The sequence below is a fragment of the Gorilla gorilla genome, chromosome X, assembly GCF_029281585.2.
Source record: "Gorilla gorilla gorilla isolate KB3781 chromosome X, NHGRI_mGorGor1-v2.1_pri, whole genome shotgun sequence".
NCBI lineage: Eukaryota > Metazoa > Chordata > Mammalia > Primates > Hominidae > Gorilla > Gorilla gorilla.
The window spans coordinates 141510237-141527680 of record NC_073247.2 but is presented as its reverse complement, the minus strand read 5'-3'; the positions used below and the strand labels follow the sequence as shown (position 1 = coordinate 141527680).

Here is a 17444-nt window from a genome sequence, read left to right as displayed (position 1 = left end):
AGCAATACCTATTACACAGGGGTTTTAAAAGGTTTAGGAATCTCCTCTGATAGGTGCACCCTGGGATGCATGGATTTTAAGCACTTTGGCCATTATTCACCTCTCATCTTTCCAGAACCGTGTGCCAAAAGGCAGCAGGATAATGATTTTGCTGCTACTGTCCCGTATTGGAGGCCAGAGGCGTGGGCCCTATTTATTTGTTAATTTAGTTTTATTTTTTTTTCAAAAATTGAAATGCAGTTTCCTTTTCTTCATAGATATAAAAATAATACTTTTGAAGTGCAAATAAAAGAAGAATGTAGAAAGTGAGCATTTTTCTCCCTCACTCCCCTAGTCCCACCCCACACGCCTCACAAGATCACCAGTAGTAGTCATTTGGTGCAGATCTTCATAGTCTTTATTCTATGTATATGTTCTCCTTTTCTAAAATAAAAATGGAATCATCCTATTAATAATGTTTTAGGATTTGCTTTTCCCCTTGCTATAACACAAATTTATTTTACAACTAAAATGTTTATACATTATTTGTGTAATTTTCAAATTTGAAATTGAAGGCTGGGTGTGGTAGCTCACGCCTGTAATCCCAGCACTTTGGGAGGCTGAGGTAGCAAGATCGCTTGAGCCCAGGAGTTTGAGACCAGCCTGGGCAACTGGGCAACATAACTACACTTCATCTCTACAAAAACTAAACAAAAATTAGCTGGGTGTGGTGGCGCATGCCTCTAGTCCCAGCTAACTCAGGAAGCTGAGGTGGGAGGATCACCTGAACCTGGGAATTCGAGGCTGCAGTGAGCTATGATTGTGCCACAGCACTCCAGCCTGGGCAACAGAGCGAAACCCTGTCTCTAGAAAAATAAATAGAATCAAAGAATAAAAAAACACAAAGATTTTCCTCATGTTATTAAATATTTTTCTACAACATCATGTGTCATGGCTGCGTGGTATATGAACAAACCATAAAGCATTTAATTCCCCATTTGCATTGTTTTCAGTTTTTTACTATTACAGACAGAGCTGTTGTAGATATCTTTGTCCATAGGTATTTGTGCACTTATGTGGCTGTTTCTGCACTTATGTGGCTGATTAAATTCTAGAAGGGAAATGGCTGGGTCAGAGAGTCAGCTTGCCCTCCAAAGTGCCCAGGACTTTTGAATGCTTGTTGGATGAGGCCTTTGGAGAAGCATTGTAGCATAGGAGTTAAGAACATGGGTTCTGCAGTCAGGAAGACTCCTGCTCTGTTACTTTCTAGTCAACTTCTTCAACCTCCCCAACCCTCAGTTTCCTCCTCTGTAAACTGGGATGATGAGGGCACCCACCTCAGGGGGACACTGTGAAGATTACAGGAGATGCTATATGTAAAGTGCTCAGTGCCTGGCACAAGTGGAGGTGCTCCTTAAATGACTGCAATTATTCAGTACCCTTGGGGCTTTGAGGCTGTTAGGGCTCTTATATCTTTGGTGAGGATCATGCTTGCAGTTTCCTGGCACCCCCAGTCACTAAGGGCGGTGGGATGAACGCAACTGAGAACAAGGCCTGGAAGTCAAGTGGCCTCGTCCTCACTCTGGTGGCAGCTCTCTCTCCAGTAACCCCCTTCCCAATGCCCAATGCAGTTAATTCTGGCAGAAACAGAAAGGAAGCTAGGGGTCTTCATCTCCATCCTACCTCCCAGGAGATGGCACTGCTTTAGTGGGTACAGGGTGGGGGCCAGGAAAAGGTGACTTCAGAGGAAAGGCCATGCTGACCCCAAATCTCCCCCTCTTAGATCCTGGACAGCTCCTCAGTGCAGGCCTTTCTTCACACGGGTGAAGGTCTTTAAGGGCCCTGTTAAAATGAACAGTTATTGGATGAGGGAAATAGCCATTCCCCCCTACACCTCTTGGACCCCAGCAAAGCCCGTGGTCATGGGAGCTTGACCCTTGTTCTGAGGAGGGCTGGTTAGAGGGAAGGGCAGAGCCAGCTAGGGCTTCAGACTGGAGCTTTAGGTCAGCAGAGTCAAGGGCACTGAACATTTAAGGGAAGGGAAAGATGGACCTGAAAGGACAGTGAGGGACACTTTGCTGAGGCCAGCTTTGAAGGAGACCGGTCTGCCCCTCCCCACAACACTCTCTCCATAGAAAAGATAACTGGAGACGGTAATTTAGTTCTACCCATGTTTATTGCTACCAGCTGGTCTCCCTCCACCCTCTCATATTTACACCCAACCCCTTCCCCAAAGCTAGCTTTTACCAAAGTTCCTGGTAGGAGGTCAAGAAGTGTGTCCACTTAGCCGGCAGTCCTAGATGTAGTGGACGCTGTTAGTCCCCAGGCCAGTTGGGCACCAGGGAAGGGCTACTCTGGGGATTCAGGGCATAGACTTCGTACTGGGGTCAAGGGAGGCCCCCACTCACAGATACTCTCGTTTCCTTCTGGGGCTCAATGTACACCAAAACCTTCAGAAAGCAAAGTTGGAGTGGTGGACCCCCAATGTCAAGTTTAGTGCTCTCTTTGCTTGTGAGGACCCACACAAGTGGCCAACTCTGGACTCAGATCCGCAGCTGGCTTCCAAGAGGCAATTCTGTCCTTGGAAGCCAGGTTTGACCATCTGCAATCAGCCTTGTGAGAAGTCTCGTTTGAGGGGGCCAGGGATGGAACGGGAGGGCGCATATCGTATGAGGTATGGGCATTGTGTTAAGCTGGGGGAAGTTGTAGCTTGTCCTGAATTACATGGAGAGGAATAAAGTGGGTGAGTAGGAGGAGCCATTTCATCTGAAAGCCTGAGGCCCCTCTGGTCCCCTCGATAAACCCCACTGGTGTCCCAGGCCACAGGTAACAGGAGAATAGACATTTAATGTCACAGAATGTCAGAGCAGGCAAGGCCTTCAGTGATCACCCTTTCTAACCCCAACCCATCCTAAGCCTAGAAAGAGGAAGCCACTTGGTTCAAGTCTCATAAGATTTAGTGGCCAAACCTCTAAGAAAGCTAGGGAGAAGGAAAGTGGGAATGGTACCTGTGGATTTCTTCAGGCCTTATTTAGGGGAACTGGATTTACCCATGGTCAGTTTGGGTTCTTTTAAATGGCCAGCTTCCCTAGGGTTTTTAGACTGACCTGAAACATTGACTTGGCCCTCTTTTCAGGAGCAGTGCGACAGGGGTAGGTGGTGTGGGGGTGAGGAGGATTTGGAGGCCTTGTTGGTGAGGGACATGGGCAGGGTTTCCCAGTGCCCCGCTTGCTGTGGCCGTGGCCATGGCAGGGGAGCAGTTGGTGCCAGGAGGGGCTGCGCTGTCAGTCGCTGGTGGAGGGCGGGGCTCAGGCAGGTGGGATGTGCCCTTGGGCGACTCCCCAACCACTCCAGCTGAGCCTGGAACCTGTAGGGCCCTGGCCTGGCCTCTGTGGCCCTAAGTGTCCCTGGGGAAGCAGGGCCAGGCTCAGTGCCAGTCCTCAGGGCCTGGGCCACCACGGGAGGCTGGGCCCACTCCTACAGCCTTTGCAGCTGGGTCCCAGCCTTGGCCTATTGCCACCGCCACCTCAAGGTGCCCCGGCCAGGGAGAGGCCTTGCAGCTGCTCCTCAGTGCCTGCCAGCTCTGCCTCATCGCGCCCGCTCTCCGAGCCCTCAAAGCAGCCTGAGTCGCGCGGGATGTCCACCTTGGGTTCCGACACTGTATGTGCCACTGGCTCCTGGCTGCTCTCGGCGCCCTCTTCAGCCTCCTCACTGCCAGCTGCCAGGGACGAGAGAGGGAGACAGAATATGGGGGTGGAGGTAGGGACCTTGGGAAATACACCATAGGCAGTCTCTCCTTCTGGGCACCTGCCACCGCCCTGCCCCTCTCCTCACTGCTTCCAGCTTAGAAGCCGGTAGGAGTTGTTTCCAGGCCAGCTCTGCAGTCCAGGAGCTCATACTTCTTTAGCACTAAGCTGGAGCCAGGCAGTGGGCTTGAATCCTGGCTCTGTTATTACACAGCTTTGAGGCCTCAAGTAAGGCTTTGCCTTCTTTGGCCTTAAGGGTCCCGTTTGATCCAAAGGGGGTTGGGCCCAATCATCCCTACAACTCCTTTCTCCCGTACACTTTCCCTGAAATTCTAATTCAAGTGGAAAGTACCTTTCCACTGCAGAGCAGTCCTAGGGCAGAGCGTGGACAGAAGGCAAGGCCAGGGCAAGCCTCCCCTCCCTGGAATGCCGGTGGGCACACACCCTCACCAGGCCGCTCCTAAAGCCACTCACTGTCATAGTCCAGCAGCAGCTCGGCGGCCGTGAGCAGCTTGGCCCGGTGCTGTGGATCCATGATGTTCAGCTCATTGAGGTGTGTTTCTCGCAGCTCTTTGAAGTCTTCCAGTGTCTGGTAGCCATTGAGCAGGAGGGTGGACGTGTGCTCCTGTAGGCAGAGGCAGGCCATCGGCACAGCTGCTTACCAGCCACCTCTGCCTAGGTCCTCCCCAACCACGCATAGCTGTCATTTCCTGGTCCCCATCCCTGGGGCAGTTGTGCCTCCCTGATACTAGATACTAGTGAGGTCCAAGCTCAAACCTCCAGGCCGATGCGCTCCAGCAGCTCATGCAGGGTCTTAGGCTTGGGCCTCTTGCCCTTGCTCTGTCGGCGGCTGGGGCGGGCATGCCCCACGGCCTCCTCGGGCAGCACATCCACATAGATGAATTTGAAAGAGCCCACCTTGCCATTGAGTAGGCCCAGCCACGTGCCCACAGGTGGCTTTTCAATGATCTGGATCACATCTCCTTTCTGTTGGGGGAGAGGAGAGGAGAAGGGAGCAAGGGAGAGAGGATATGGGGGGCCTTGGCCTCCACTGACACTGTCATAGCCTGGTTCAGTCCAGTTTACTTTTTGGGCACAGCCTGCCAGGCTCCAGAGAAGCCCGGATGCTGATCTTACCTGCAGTTTCAGTGAGTCGTGGTCATAGGGGCTGGGAGTGAAGTCGGTGTGGACTCGTGCCCGGCCACAGAAAGGCCCTGTGTACTGGGGGGCAGGTGGTTCCTCCCCGAAGCTGCCAGAACCTGGGCTGGGGCTGCAGAGCTCACTGCCTGCAGGAGATGGGGCAGGGAGGAGGCTCACCTTTGTCCTAGGACAGCTGAGACAGTGCCTAGCAGGTGCCTTCCAGGGGGCCTGCCTAGAAATCCCAAGGGTATACACCGGGAAGGCAGCTGGGCTCTGGCAAGCTTTACACTGCAGAAGGGATTCTGAACCACCCCCTTGGCTACCGACCAGGAGCACGGCTTCACCTCTGGGCCCTTGGACATGAAAAGAGTTAGCAATGGGAGGAGAAATGGCTCACTGACCAAAGAATGGACAAATTAGGAGGGCCTCTAGAGAACAACTGGGCCAACACTCCAATGAACAGATGTGGAAATCTGAGGTCACACAGACCAAGTGAACTGCTCAAGGCTTCTCATTTTATAATTGGCAGCGCTGAGTCAGTCCATTAGACTCCATGTTCCCTGATACCCACTCCAACGCTCCCTCCACCCAGGAAGCTATGCCCTGCATTCATATTTGACTTTCCCTGCTTAATAACTCAATGTTTAGTTACAATGTCACATAGAAACTCAGTTGGGCTCCTTCTCCCTGGGAAGTACAGAGTAGTGGGCATTTTGAATGATTTTCAGTCGGGGGCAGGGAAGTGTCTGTGGAGGCAGAGAAAGCAGGAAACTTGGAGTGGACCTGAGGGGCAAGAAAGGCAGTGCTGAATGGGGCTACAGAACCCAAAGCCCCTGCCTGGACGAGTTCCCTGCTGGCACCTCTTGTCCTGTCCCATGGACTTCTAGAAGATGCCAAGTGATGCCCTGAGCCCAGCAACTATGGTCTAGGGTCAAGAGGCTGACTCTTCACAGCTGGAGACCTCATACGCCCACCCCCGACTGGGGCATCAGAGGCCCAGGGATCTGTAGCCTCTAGCTCCCCTTGGAAGGGTGGGGACGGGCTGGTCCAAGAGGGTGACTGAGACTCTTCCTCTGCCCATGGGCCTCTCCGGGGCCTGAGGATAGCAAGTGGAAGTTCCTCTACGGTACATCTGAGTTCAAGACTGGGTCACCTTGGGCAAGTCACTTAACCTCCCTAAGACCCTGTTTCCACATCAATAAAGCAAGGATAACAGTACTGGCCCCGTGAGATTGTTGAGAAGATTTAATGTGAAGAGGACTGAGAATGTTCCCAGCAGGCAAAGAGTAAGCATTCATTTCTCTTACCCCCCTCCCAGACAGCGTGCCACCAGCACGGCTGTAACCCAGTCCTTTCCTCCAGATTCGGCAGGTGTCCCCTGCATCCCCTACTCACCTGTTGATGCCTGGCGGCTGAGCACCGGAAGTTCATGCTCCTCTTGCTCAGAAAAGGCCAGCGCCATCTTCTCAGGGCCAGGGCTGTCCAGGCTGTAGTCTGGAGATGTCGGGGAGGCAGAGCCCTCCTCCAGAGTGTCTGCCTGCGGGGAGGGTAGGCGGGAAGCTTTAAGGAGCTTTGCTGGGGTGTGCATGAAGCTGAAGAAATGGGCCTGGGCTTGGTGAAGAGCTGGGGGCTGGCTCAAACCCCAACTCTACCACTTATAGGCTGAATGGCACTCTCTGAGCCCTAGTTTCTTCCCCTTTTGTAAAAATGAGAGTGACAGTCCTTGCCCCGGTTACCTCACAGAAACAGGTTCAACCAGGGCGCCATGTGGATGTGCTTTTGTCAGCCTCAAGTGCCGATGTACATACAGAAAAGACCACGGTGGCACAACTTGGACTCAACCATTGCTACCGCACAACTGGGCAGACAATGTCGCTAGAGAGGAAACTACTTTTGCCTGTGTTTCTGTGTGCCAGGCCTGCCTGCCATTTCACTGAATCCTTACAGTGACACTTGAAGGTAAGTGGTATTGTTGGCCTGAGTTTACAAATGAGGAGTAAGGCCCAAGGGTTAGTAAACTCAGGCCAAGGGAATTCAGGTTCAAGTCCCAAGGGAACCCACAACCAAGCCAGACTCCAGAGCTCCCCCTACCTCACCACACCTCAGTGAGGTGATAACTGTTTAACAGCTGGCCCTGATGAGTTGCCAATTCCTGTGTTGTAAACACTCCCCTCCACGGCCAATGTCAAGCTACCACTTTGACGTCACTGGACGTGTTGTCTGAAATGAGGGCGAGGCTATTGCCACCATGAAGATGCTATGGATGCACGTAACCTCAGCAGCATTGATAAGAGTAAAAGGTAGTACAAGAATTAGGAAGTGATGAGTTTTGAAGATTTACTGTATTACCTTTGTTCGTTTTTACAAAATTTTATTTTTTTTAATTTATTTATTTAGAGACAGAGTCTCCCTATGTTGCCCAGGCTGGACTCTTACTGGGCTCAAGCAATCATCTTGCCTCATCCTCCTGAGTAGCTGGGATTATAGGTGTACACCACCACGCCCAGTTTACCTTTTTAAAAAAATATAATTAACTGAATTGTAAGTTTCTTTAATTTGATTTTTAATAATGGTTGTGTTTAACAACTGGCTTGCAAAATTTTTGACAGTTTGACCAACTGCTCTCGTGAGCTGGTATAAGCCCAGTACGAGCCAACTCCAGCACACCACTGCCTCAGTGGCTCCTTTTAGAGCCATGGCAACCCAAACCCACTGGGTGATTTAAGCTTCTTGGGTCATGCCTGCCCCACAGCTGTCTGTGCCAACTTTCCTCCCTGGGCTGAAGCCAGCCTTCTCTGTTTTCTCTCTTTTTTTTCTTTTTTTTGAGACGGAGTTTTGCTCTTGTCACGCAGACCAGAGTGCAATGGCGTGATCTTGGCTCACTGAAACCTCCACCTCCCGGGTTCAAGCAATTCTCCTGCCTTAGCCTCCCGAGTATCTGGGATTACAGGCACCTGCCACCACGCCTGGCTAATTTGTTTTGATATTTTTAGTAGAGACGGGGTTTTGCCATGTTGGCCAGGCTGGTCTCGAACTCCTGACCTCAGGTGATCCACCTGCCTTGGCCTCTCAAAGTGCTGGGATTACAGGTGTGAGCCACCGTGCCCAATCTGTTTTCTCTCATAGGGATTCTATGAGAGAAAATAGGCCTTCCCAATCCCGGGGAAGTTCCAAAGCAAAGCTTTGAAGTGGATGGATTGCCTCAGGCCATTTCATCTTTCTCAAGCTGCCCCTGTCCCAGGCCCGCCTCCTCAAGAAGCATCCCTTGCCCAGACTTTTCTTTTTTTTCTTTCTTTTTCTTTCTTTCTTTCTTTCTTTCTTTTTTTTTTTTTTGAGACAGAGTCTTGCTCTGTTGCCCAGGCTGGAGTGCAGTGGCACGATCTTGGCACACTGTAACCTCTGTCTCCTAAGTTCAAGCAATTCTCCTGCCTCAGTCTCCGAGTAGCTGGAATTACAGGCATGTGCCACCATGCCTGGCTAATTTTTGTATTTTTAGTAGAGACGGGGTTTTGCCATGTTGGCCAGGCTGGTCTCAAACTCCTGACCTCAAGTGATCGGCCCCAGCCTCCCAAAGTGCTGGGATTATAGGCAGGAGCCACCATGTCCAGCCCTGTTGCCCAGACTTTCATCCCTTCTCAAACTCCACCCCTTCCCCCGCCAGCCTCCTGCCCCGTCAAGATTGCCTGGCTGCCTGTCCATGGCTGCAAGTGAGTTTCCCCTCCCATGTGACCTTCCTTCTTGCATCAAATAGGGCCTTTGGGCCTGAGTAGTGGCTATTGAGGTGGTTAGGCTCACATTCTGCCAGAGCGGTCCCCAGGCCCCCTGGACACCCCCTCCCCTGTATCCGCAGGCCTCACCATCTCTTCTGACAGGGCCTTCACCATCATCTTGCCCATCTTCCTGTTCATGGTTCGGGAAATCACTGCCCTCCACTTCTTCCCCAGCTTTTTGCCACTCTTCCCAGCATCTTCTGGGGTGGGGACACCTGAGTCATCTTCTGGAATCTATGACAACAAAAGAGGCGATCCAGGGACCCTGGTGGTCCTGCCTGGGTCCGGGACTTGAGGCAAAAGAGGCCTTGGGGTCACAGCAGAAGCTGGAGGGGGTGGAACTGAGAGGCCCCCATCCCCTCCCCTCTTAACCCCAGCCATGTCCTTAGCCCTATAAATTTATAAAGAGTTTGCTATTTAACGTGTAATTGAAAGGAATGCAGGGGAGTGCTTGGTGTGGGGAGAGGTGGACCCTCTGTGTTAAAGGGGGCTTCACCCCAACAATTCTATCTCCTCTTCACCCTCCTCCCTCCCACCCCCACTCCCCTGCCCAGGGCCTGCAGCCAGATCCCCCAAGGATGCCCTGAAACTCACGTTATCATCCAGATTAAACTCCTTCTCGCTCACCACGGGGGAGCTGGGTTTGGATTTGGCAAAATCCTTGAAGCTGCTGGAGCGCTGAAGGGAGAGCTGGAAAAAGGGTGGGTGTTGCAATCAGTGGGCTAAATGGCTGCCCGAGGGCCCACATACTCGCCTCCCCCCCACCACACAATACCCACAGCCCAGAGCTGACAGAGCCACATTGCCATGGGAGCCCCAGGCTAATGGGTGAAGCACCTCGATGTTCTTGGGGCTACCTGGTTTCATTTCATTCTTCACCCCAGCCCTGGCCACAGACCAAGTTCCTGACCTCAAGAGCTTCACACCTCAATCGGGCCTCAGACTTAGCCTGAAATTCCACCAGTTCCTCAAGTTTGGTCCCCAGAATCCTGGAGTGAAAGACTACATGAGTCAGAGTAAATGTGTATCTACTACTAGAGACATACCTCAGCATCCATGAGCACATCGCCCAGTGTGTAACTGAGCAAATCCCTCCCAAAACCCGTGGCTCTGGCCTCCATGTCCTGGGTGTACTCTGAGCCAGGTCCCCAGTCACAGTGATAGGAACAAACACACTGGGGTCTCCAGCCTGATGAATTTGTGTCCCAAGAAGAGCAAGACAATCTGACTAGAAGCCAGCAAGACCTGGCATGACACTTTCTGGAAAAGCACAGTAGAGGCTTATTCACAGAAGGGGCCCACAGATTTAGGACATACGTGATTGGGGCTAATTTGGTAGAAGAAAGACACCATTTTCTCTTTCTTCTCAGCTTTTAATCTTAGCCACTAATGTGATGAGCTGGCAATCGTGACGTTTGCCAGTGTTTGGACTTTTAGGCATGACCTATTATTGTTTGTGGTCTGTGTTGATGAGATGTTTTTCAGGATATGAGCTTTATTTTATTATTATTATTATTATTTGTATTTTTAGTGGAGACGGGGTTTCACCATGTTGGTCAGGCTGGTCTCGAACTCCTGACCTCAGGTGATCTGCCCACCTCGGCCTCCCAAAGTGCTGGGATTACAGGTGTGAGCCACCATGCCCGGCTGAGCTTGCCTTTTTTTTTTTTTTTTGAGATGGAGTCTCGCTCTGTCACCCAGGCTGGAGTGCAGTGGCGAGATCTCTGCTCACTGCAAGCTCTGCCTCCCAGGTTCATGCCATTCTCCTGCCTCAGCCTCCTGAGTAGCTGGGACTACAGGTGCCCGCCACCAGGCCCGGCTAATTTTTTGTATTTTCAGTAGAGACGAGGCTTCACCATGTTAGCCAGGATGGCCTTGATCTCCTGACCTCGCGATCCGCCGCCTCAGCCTCCCAAAGTGCTGGGATTACAGGCGTGAGCCACCGAGCCCAGCCTAGTGAGCTTTCTTAAATATATATGCATGCACATGCAAGGTAGCAGCCAGAAACCAGTGCAAGGCAGGTAAGGGGGACAGGCCCTCGACACAAGAAGTTAAGGCTGAGCCTGTATCAAGATAAACAATCGAGACCAGAAGATACACACAGGAACCAGGGTTCACAGATGGCCAGACAGATAGAGTGGGATAGACTGCAGACACCCGAGATAAGGGCTTGAGGAACTGAAGCCCCAAACCCACACAACGTTGAAGGTTTCACATCCTCTTTCCTACTAAAGGGGTTGTGTGTGTCCAGTGACAAACTCCCAGGGCGGGGGCAATATCACCTGTCCCCCACCAACACACACACAAATAATTGGCCCCAACTCCTGGGGACTGCAGTGTAGCAGTTTAGTACTCTTGATGGGTCTTGACCAAAGCCAAGTCAGCAATTGGGGGTCAGGGGTCACACATTCCTAAAAGTCACAGCAAGGTAGTTGATGAGAAACTAGGTCAGCGGTCAGGCCAAGCAGACGCTAGCACGATTGGGGCCTGATGGGTGGGGTGCCTGCAGCCTCTGTCAGAAAGCCTCCTCTGTGTTGCCCTGGGGAGCTGAAAAGGGGGCCATAGGTGGGTGTGTGGGAGGGGAAGCATGACCACAGGGTGACCACTCTGGTTCACCTGCATCTTCTCCATCTTCCTTTCTTGGTTGTCCCCTCCCACTATTCTTTCCTCTTTTTCTCCCTTTCTTTCCCCTTCTCTCCTCCACCTTCCATTTATTTCCTCCTCTTGTATGGCTAGGACGCAGCTGCCTGGATAACTTCCTCCTCTTATTGCATGGAAAAGAGGGAACGGAGAGAGGGTGGGCATCGGGCTGGCCTGGGCCCAAGGAGGGCAGGCTGGGCTGCTATTTATAGGCCGATGGGGCCTATTGTGGCCTTCTCTCCACCAACCCTCAACCTGATCTGCAGACCAGGAGGCTAAGAGTCGCCCCTGAAACCCTAGGGACTGGTGAGGCTGGAAAGCAAGCAGGAGGGCAGGCATGGGGCCGGAAGTCGGCTTTGTTGGGGAAGAGTAAATTCACCGCCTGCCTGCCCTCTAATTGCAGCCCTTTCCCAAGGCCTTTTCCTGTCATTAATCTGCAGTCTGGGGGCTGGGAGGAAAGGCCTTTGGCTCCCAGACCCTTGTGCGAGGGTCCCTCTGTCTCAGTTTTAGTCCAAAGTGGGAGGAGATAATCACAAAGGACTACAGAGATGGTGCTGGGTCTTGGGCCCAGTTGGCTACTCTCAGCCCAGGGAGATGGAAAGGACAAACACATGTTCTTTGGGTGGTTGAGTTTCAGGGCCCGCCAGGGTGGCATTTTGCCAAGCCTACCTCCAACCTCAGGGACAGCCCCAAGTATCTTGACCACCTTTCAGAGAGAGGTGACCCCCACTCAGGGTTGAGTTGAAATTCTTGAGCCTGGCTGGCTTTTCTGCTGGCTTCCCTTTGGAGTGAGGACTTCCTGGGAGTCGTGCCTGACGGGGGAGGTGGTACCATACACTGTTGGCCCCCTTTTCACTTCATGGCTCAGGGGAATGTGTGGGCCTCTTGGAAAGAGCTGCATTTCAAATGTATATTACATTTGAAATATACTAAATATATTGTTGAGTATATATGTATTGTATATTACATTTGAAATATATATTGAAATATATATTGTTGAGTATATATGTATTGTATTGTATATACGTATTGTATTGTATATTACATTTGAAATATATATTGAGTATACTCAACAATATATATTTCAATATATATTTCAAATGTAATATACAATACATTTGAAATGTAGGGCCACCAAAGAGTATATATACACCATATGGTTCCCCCTGTATAATTATAGTTCAAAGCCTGGCAGAACTCACCTATGCTATTGTAAGTCAGGATAGTGGTTACTGTGGGAGAAAGGGGGCATGCAGTGGCTGGCAGGGGCATGAGGGAAGCTTTCTCAGAAGTTCAACTCTGGATTTGTGACCTCTGGCAAGTTATCGAACCTCTCTGAAGCCCACTTCACATCAGGGCAAGTGTTCCCATCTTGGTTCTGCCACTGATTGTGTAAACTGGGTATGTTTCTTAACTTCTCTAGGTTTCTGTTTCCTCATTAGTGGGATGAAGACAAAAGCACCGACCTCATCTGGCTGTTGTGAGGATGAAATGAGCGAGTACGCCTACAGTGCTTGGAACATTGTCTGACATGGCAGTCCCTTGTGGAGTGTAGGTTTATGCTTACTCTTTCCTACAACCCACCTCCAGCCTCTTACCCTGGGCATTTCCCCACCTGGAATACTCTGCCCTTCTCTCTGTCAGCCGTAGTTTCTCCCCCTTCCAATTTAAGTGGAAAACCCGCAAATGCCCATCATCTGTAGAATGGATAAATTAATTGTGGCAGAGTCACACAAAAGAATAGTACCCAGGTAGGAGACAGTACAACTGTTCCCAACAGTATGGATGAGTGTCACAAACATATGGTTGAGTAAAGGGGCCGGCCACCAAAGAGTATATATACACGATATGGTTCCCCCTGTAAGTTCAAAGCCTGGCAGAGCTCACCTGTGCTGTTGGAAGTCAGGATAGCGGTTGCCCTGGGGGAAGGGGTGGGGTGTAGTAACTGGCAGGGGCATGAGGGAAGCTTCTAGACTTCTGAGAGTGTTGTTTCTTGATCTAAGTGCTGTCTACATGGGGATGTTCACATTACAGAAACTCATTCGGTGGCGCAATTATGATTTATCCACCTCTCTGTATGGATATTATACTTCTATAGAAAGATTTTTCAATTCCAGCTTAAAAGGCAGCATTCATGCAGAAACCATGCCCTGATCAATCTCTCAGAGGTCCACACTGCCCCAGCCAGCATCCTCTTCCCTTACTTCCTGAGCAAACTTGGCTTTCCCCAGTGGTCTCCTGAGCTACCCCCTCTGCTCCTTCAGGGTACCAGGCATATACTGAGCACCCTGTGAGCTCTAGGCCCCACCTCTGTGTGTGTGAGAATCCAGCAATGAGGGTCTAAACTCCTCCCGCATGCCTGGCATCCTGCCAAGCACTTCATGTGTGCCAGCTCACTCCAGCCTCATCGCAGCCCCGCATCATATTCGCACCTCGAAGCAGAGGAGACCAAGATGCGAAATGAAGTGCCCTAGGCAGGGTGGCGCAGCTGGTCTTAGGAAGAGCAAGCATCTAAACCCAGGTCTATGACTCTGGAAGCCCAAGTATGTTGCTGTGCTCGTGCTACCTCAGAGCTCATGCTGTTGCCCCGCCCCACCAGTGTAGAAGTTAGCAGTGGATTGAGTGTAGTGGTGATGGCATGCAGGTGGTTTTTGAACAGAGCTCCTAGGAAAGCAGGTGGGAGTGCAGAGGGGGAAGGGCTCTGGCGGGGCTTTGTGGAGGAGGTATATCTGAGCTGGGCCATGCAGGGGAGGCAGGATTTCTCCAGGTGGAGCTCGGAAGGGTTTGAACAAGAATGAAAGAGACGTTGAGAGCATGATGATGGGATGGTGGGTGGGGGAGTAGAAAAGGCTATGGAAGGCTCTTGCCCGCCAGGCCAAGGGCATGTATCTTGTGGGCAGTGAGGAGCCACTGAAAATACAAAGTGCATGCTGACAGGGTGCGGGGGTCATACTAGAGGTGTGCTGTAGGAAGGGAGCCATAGAGAAAGTGGGGATGTGGTAGAGTAGGAGCATCCTTAGGGGAACCAAGTCCAGGAAAAATCCCTCTCCACTTCCTGTACCCCAACACTGGCCTTTGGGTGAAATCAGATCAAAGGGCTTGCAGAGCAAGAACTTGAAGGAAGTGAAAGTCTCCAAAGGGCAGCTAAGAGGTCTGTCTCCCAAACCTGGGGCCTCTCCAATCCTTCATGATCCATGGGAGGCGCCATGTCCTAGCCCTACCATTCTAGAGGGCCCACACCCTCCTCTGCTCTGCTGGCTGGAAGGTCACTCATTCCACAGCTATCTGGGTCTGCCCCACGGAGCTCTCCTGCTGATGGGTTGAATCTTTTATGCTCATCAGACTCTTCTAGCGCCTTTGAGATCAACAAGGGGACAAGAGAGTGGAGAGAGAAGGGGTCAAGACTCTGGAGTCAGACAAATCTTGGCTTGGATCCCTGCTCGGCAGCTTCCCAGCTGTGTGACCTTCAGCAAGTTGCTTCACCTCTGTGAGCCTCAAGTGTCAAATAGGGATAATGACAATATCTGCCCCTACCTCACCAGGTTGTCGTGGGGAGTGAACAAGGTAAGAGATGCACAGCACCGTGCCTGGCATCCAATGAGCTCTCACTCTGTGGTGGCTCTTAGTACTATTAAGTCTTGTGTTCTCTGTGCCAGCACTGGGGGCATGGCTCAATCTTCTTCACAGGGTCTCCCTATCCCCACCCATGCCTACAGCAGGCACCCCCTTGTGTGGTGTGCACGTGCACACTTGTGACAGGGTACTCTCACATCTATTCTTTTGGGTGATCTGTACAACCTCTTGAGGGGGGCAGATTAGGAGTTATCCCCCTTTTCAGAGGCGAGGAAACTGAGGCCCAAAGAAAGTCAATGAGCTGTCCAAGGTCCTACAGCTAGAGCGTGGTAGGATTCCAGCTCAGCTTTCTTGCCCCCTGTCTGGCACATTCTCCATTGGCAGGCCCAAGAGGAGAAGCAGGGGCAGGAGAAAGAGGCCTCTCTTGCCTTTGTGCTTTCCTCTCCACCACGTCATCTCAGCCTCTGAGAAGAAGGGACTAGCAGTGATTCAGCCAGCCCTCTGCCTCTGGGCCTGGGGAAGATGCTCTGTACCTTCTGGAAGCTTGGCTTTTGGGGGACATTTCCATAGTCTGGGGCTAGCAGAGTGTGTGGAGGCAAGCTCATCCCAGCTCTGGAGGCTGGCACCGGCTCTGGCAGGGGTTGGGGTGGGGTTTGCCTGGACTACTCTCCCCGAAAGGACCCCTTCTCCTGGGAGAGACCTGGGGAAATCCCAGGGGCCCACTTGCCTGCCGAACACAGAATCTGGGTAATTGAAGCTGGGAAAGAAAAAGGGGACTTCTGGCTTCTGTGTGCCCCTAGGTACGTCTTCCTGATGTGGCACAGGGTCCCAGTGTCAAAGTGTCAGCTCTTTCTCACACTTTCCTCCAGCTCAGCGCCCCTGTGGTTTGAGGCCTAGCAGTGTCTATAGAGCAATCTCTGTTTCCCACCCCCACCACCCAGAGAGCAAGGGGAAGTGGCCCTGCTCTCTTAGGAGTGGCAGCCAATGGCAGGCCTGCTGGGCCTAGCGCCCTGCAGGGTTTGGACGGGGATGACAGAGCCCGTGTGAAGATTCATGAACCTCCCCCCTCCCCCGCCCACCACCACTGCAACCTTAGAGAAGCAGCTGAGGTGGGGAGAATACAGCCGGAAGTGGCAGCCACCCCAGGACCTGAGAGCTGGGGCAGGATGCACACCCCAGTGCCCCGAGTCTCAGTCTTTCAGCTGCCTTGGCCTCCATCTCTGAGCTACTCCCCTGACAAGGGGGATCCACCATAGGGCACCTGGGCTGAGTTCCAGGGAAAATTGGCGGGGGATAGCCTGGGCCTCTTGGACCTAGTTCAGGCCTGCTTTGGGACTGTCCTAGCATCCCATTGGATGTGTAGGATATACTTGCTGATTGTCTGGGAGAATCCTTCAATCGAATTAAAGAATTAGGTCTAGAAATCCTCAAACCCAACCAAAGAAATCTGGAAATCCTCAAATTCAACCACAAAATCCTAGATCTGGCAGAGCCTTCAAGGAATCTTCCAGTCCAGTCTCTGCCCCAGGAGGATGAACACCTCAGCCATCCATGACAGCTGTTTTTCCTCCTGGCCTTTAAAATCCTCCCTCCTCAGCCTTCACTCCTACTCACCACCTCAACTTAATTTCTCATTCCCCACCCAGGAAGAACCTGTATGCCCCCTGCATCCCACTGCACTTCCGGACGCCTTTTCCCCCAAGACTGGAATGGCCTCAGGCCCCCATCTCCAGGTTGGCTCCATCTCGGGTAGGGCCTGGGAGCTACCACAGAGCTGAGCCAAGTGGGCAGGGTCTGGGCCATGGCCAAAGCGGAGGAGGGGGTGGCGGTCCTGTGAGCATCACGGCTCCAAGCTGGGCGGCCCAGCGGGGCCCTTTGAGTGAGATGGCTCCTGAGAGGACGTGGCTGGGGCAGAAGTGGCGGCAGGACCAGCGTAGAGGAGAGATAATTAAGTACAGGCTTAGGGTTCAGCTTAAGCATTGTATTTTGTTATTCTCAAATTCTAGTCTAAGATTCTGGCCCCTAATTTTAGATCTTTTTTCCCATTCTTCTAGGGTTGAATTGCATGACTCTAGATTTCTAAGGATCTATTCTGTAACTCTGTTGCTCCAGAATTTTAAACATCTCTTCTGTACTTCTGTTACTCTTGTAACCTTTGGGTCCCTGTCCCGTTGCCTTCTAGGTGAGTGGCCCTCACCTACAGACTCAACATATGGCCTTTGGCTCTTCCCACTTCCAAGAGTCTTGGAAGGGATGGGTCGAGCAAGCAGAGGAAAGGAAGATGTGAGTTCCCAAAATGCTCCTCACCTTTTTCTTCTGAGTAGGCTCCTTCTCACTGGCATTGGAGGGCTTGCGGCGCAGCATGGTCCTCCACCCTGGGAGACTCCGTCCCTGCTCTCCTAGGTGTCAAGATGCAGAGGCCTCTTGCTTAGCCTCACCAGAACTGCCCGGGGGCACGGCATGAACCGAGCCTTCAGCTGCCACTCTGACTGCTGCAGTGGCAGCTTGGGGGTGCGGGCCATGGACACCCGGCAGCAGCAGCATACAGGAAGCCCTGCCACGTGACCTACTCTTACAGCAATCGCAGCCCCTGCCG

The 17444-nt window shown here is 52.0% G+C and overlaps 1 protein-coding gene across 2 annotated transcripts; it reads right to left on the bottom strand.

Annotated features, from left to right (window-relative positions):
* Positions 1-2124: 2124 nt before the first annotated feature.
* SASH3 (SAM and SH3 domain containing 3) lies at positions 2125-17444 on the bottom strand. 2 transcript variants are annotated; one of them, XM_004064839.5, is made up of 8 exons: positions 17156-17420; positions 9230-9325; positions 8723-8869; positions 6261-6402; positions 4863-5011; positions 4503-4712; positions 4200-4350; positions 2125-3697 (listed from the first exon to the last, which is right to left on the bottom strand). In XM_004064839.5, exons 1-8 carry the CDS (start codon positions 17210-17212, stop codon positions 3507-3509), a joined length of 1143 nt encoding a protein of 380 aa, XP_004064887.1. In that variant the 5' UTR covers positions 17213-17420; the 3' UTR covers positions 2125-3506. The 2 variants fall into 2 exon arrangements, with proteins under 2 accessions (XP_004064887.1, XP_018874886.1); XM_019019341.4 differs by having other exon boundaries at positions 4503-5011; positions 17156-17444.

What these genes read in the sequence shown, in the direction of transcription:
- SASH3 (XM_019019341.4), bottom strand. Translation starts at nt 17,212, where the DNA reads ATGCTGCGCCGCAAGCCCTCCAATGCCAGTGAGAAGGAGCCTACTCAG. An exon ending in AGGCCCTGTCAGAAGAGATG is followed by an intron (nt 6,403 to 8,722) that starts GTGAGGCCTGCG and finishes CCCTCCCCGCAG; the next exon opens with GCAGACACTCTGGAGGAGGG. An exon ending in TGGAGCGCATCGGCCTGGAG is followed by an intron (nt 4,351 to 4,502) that starts GTTTGAGCTTGG and finishes CTCTGCCTACAG; the next exon opens with GAGCACACGTCCACCCTCCT.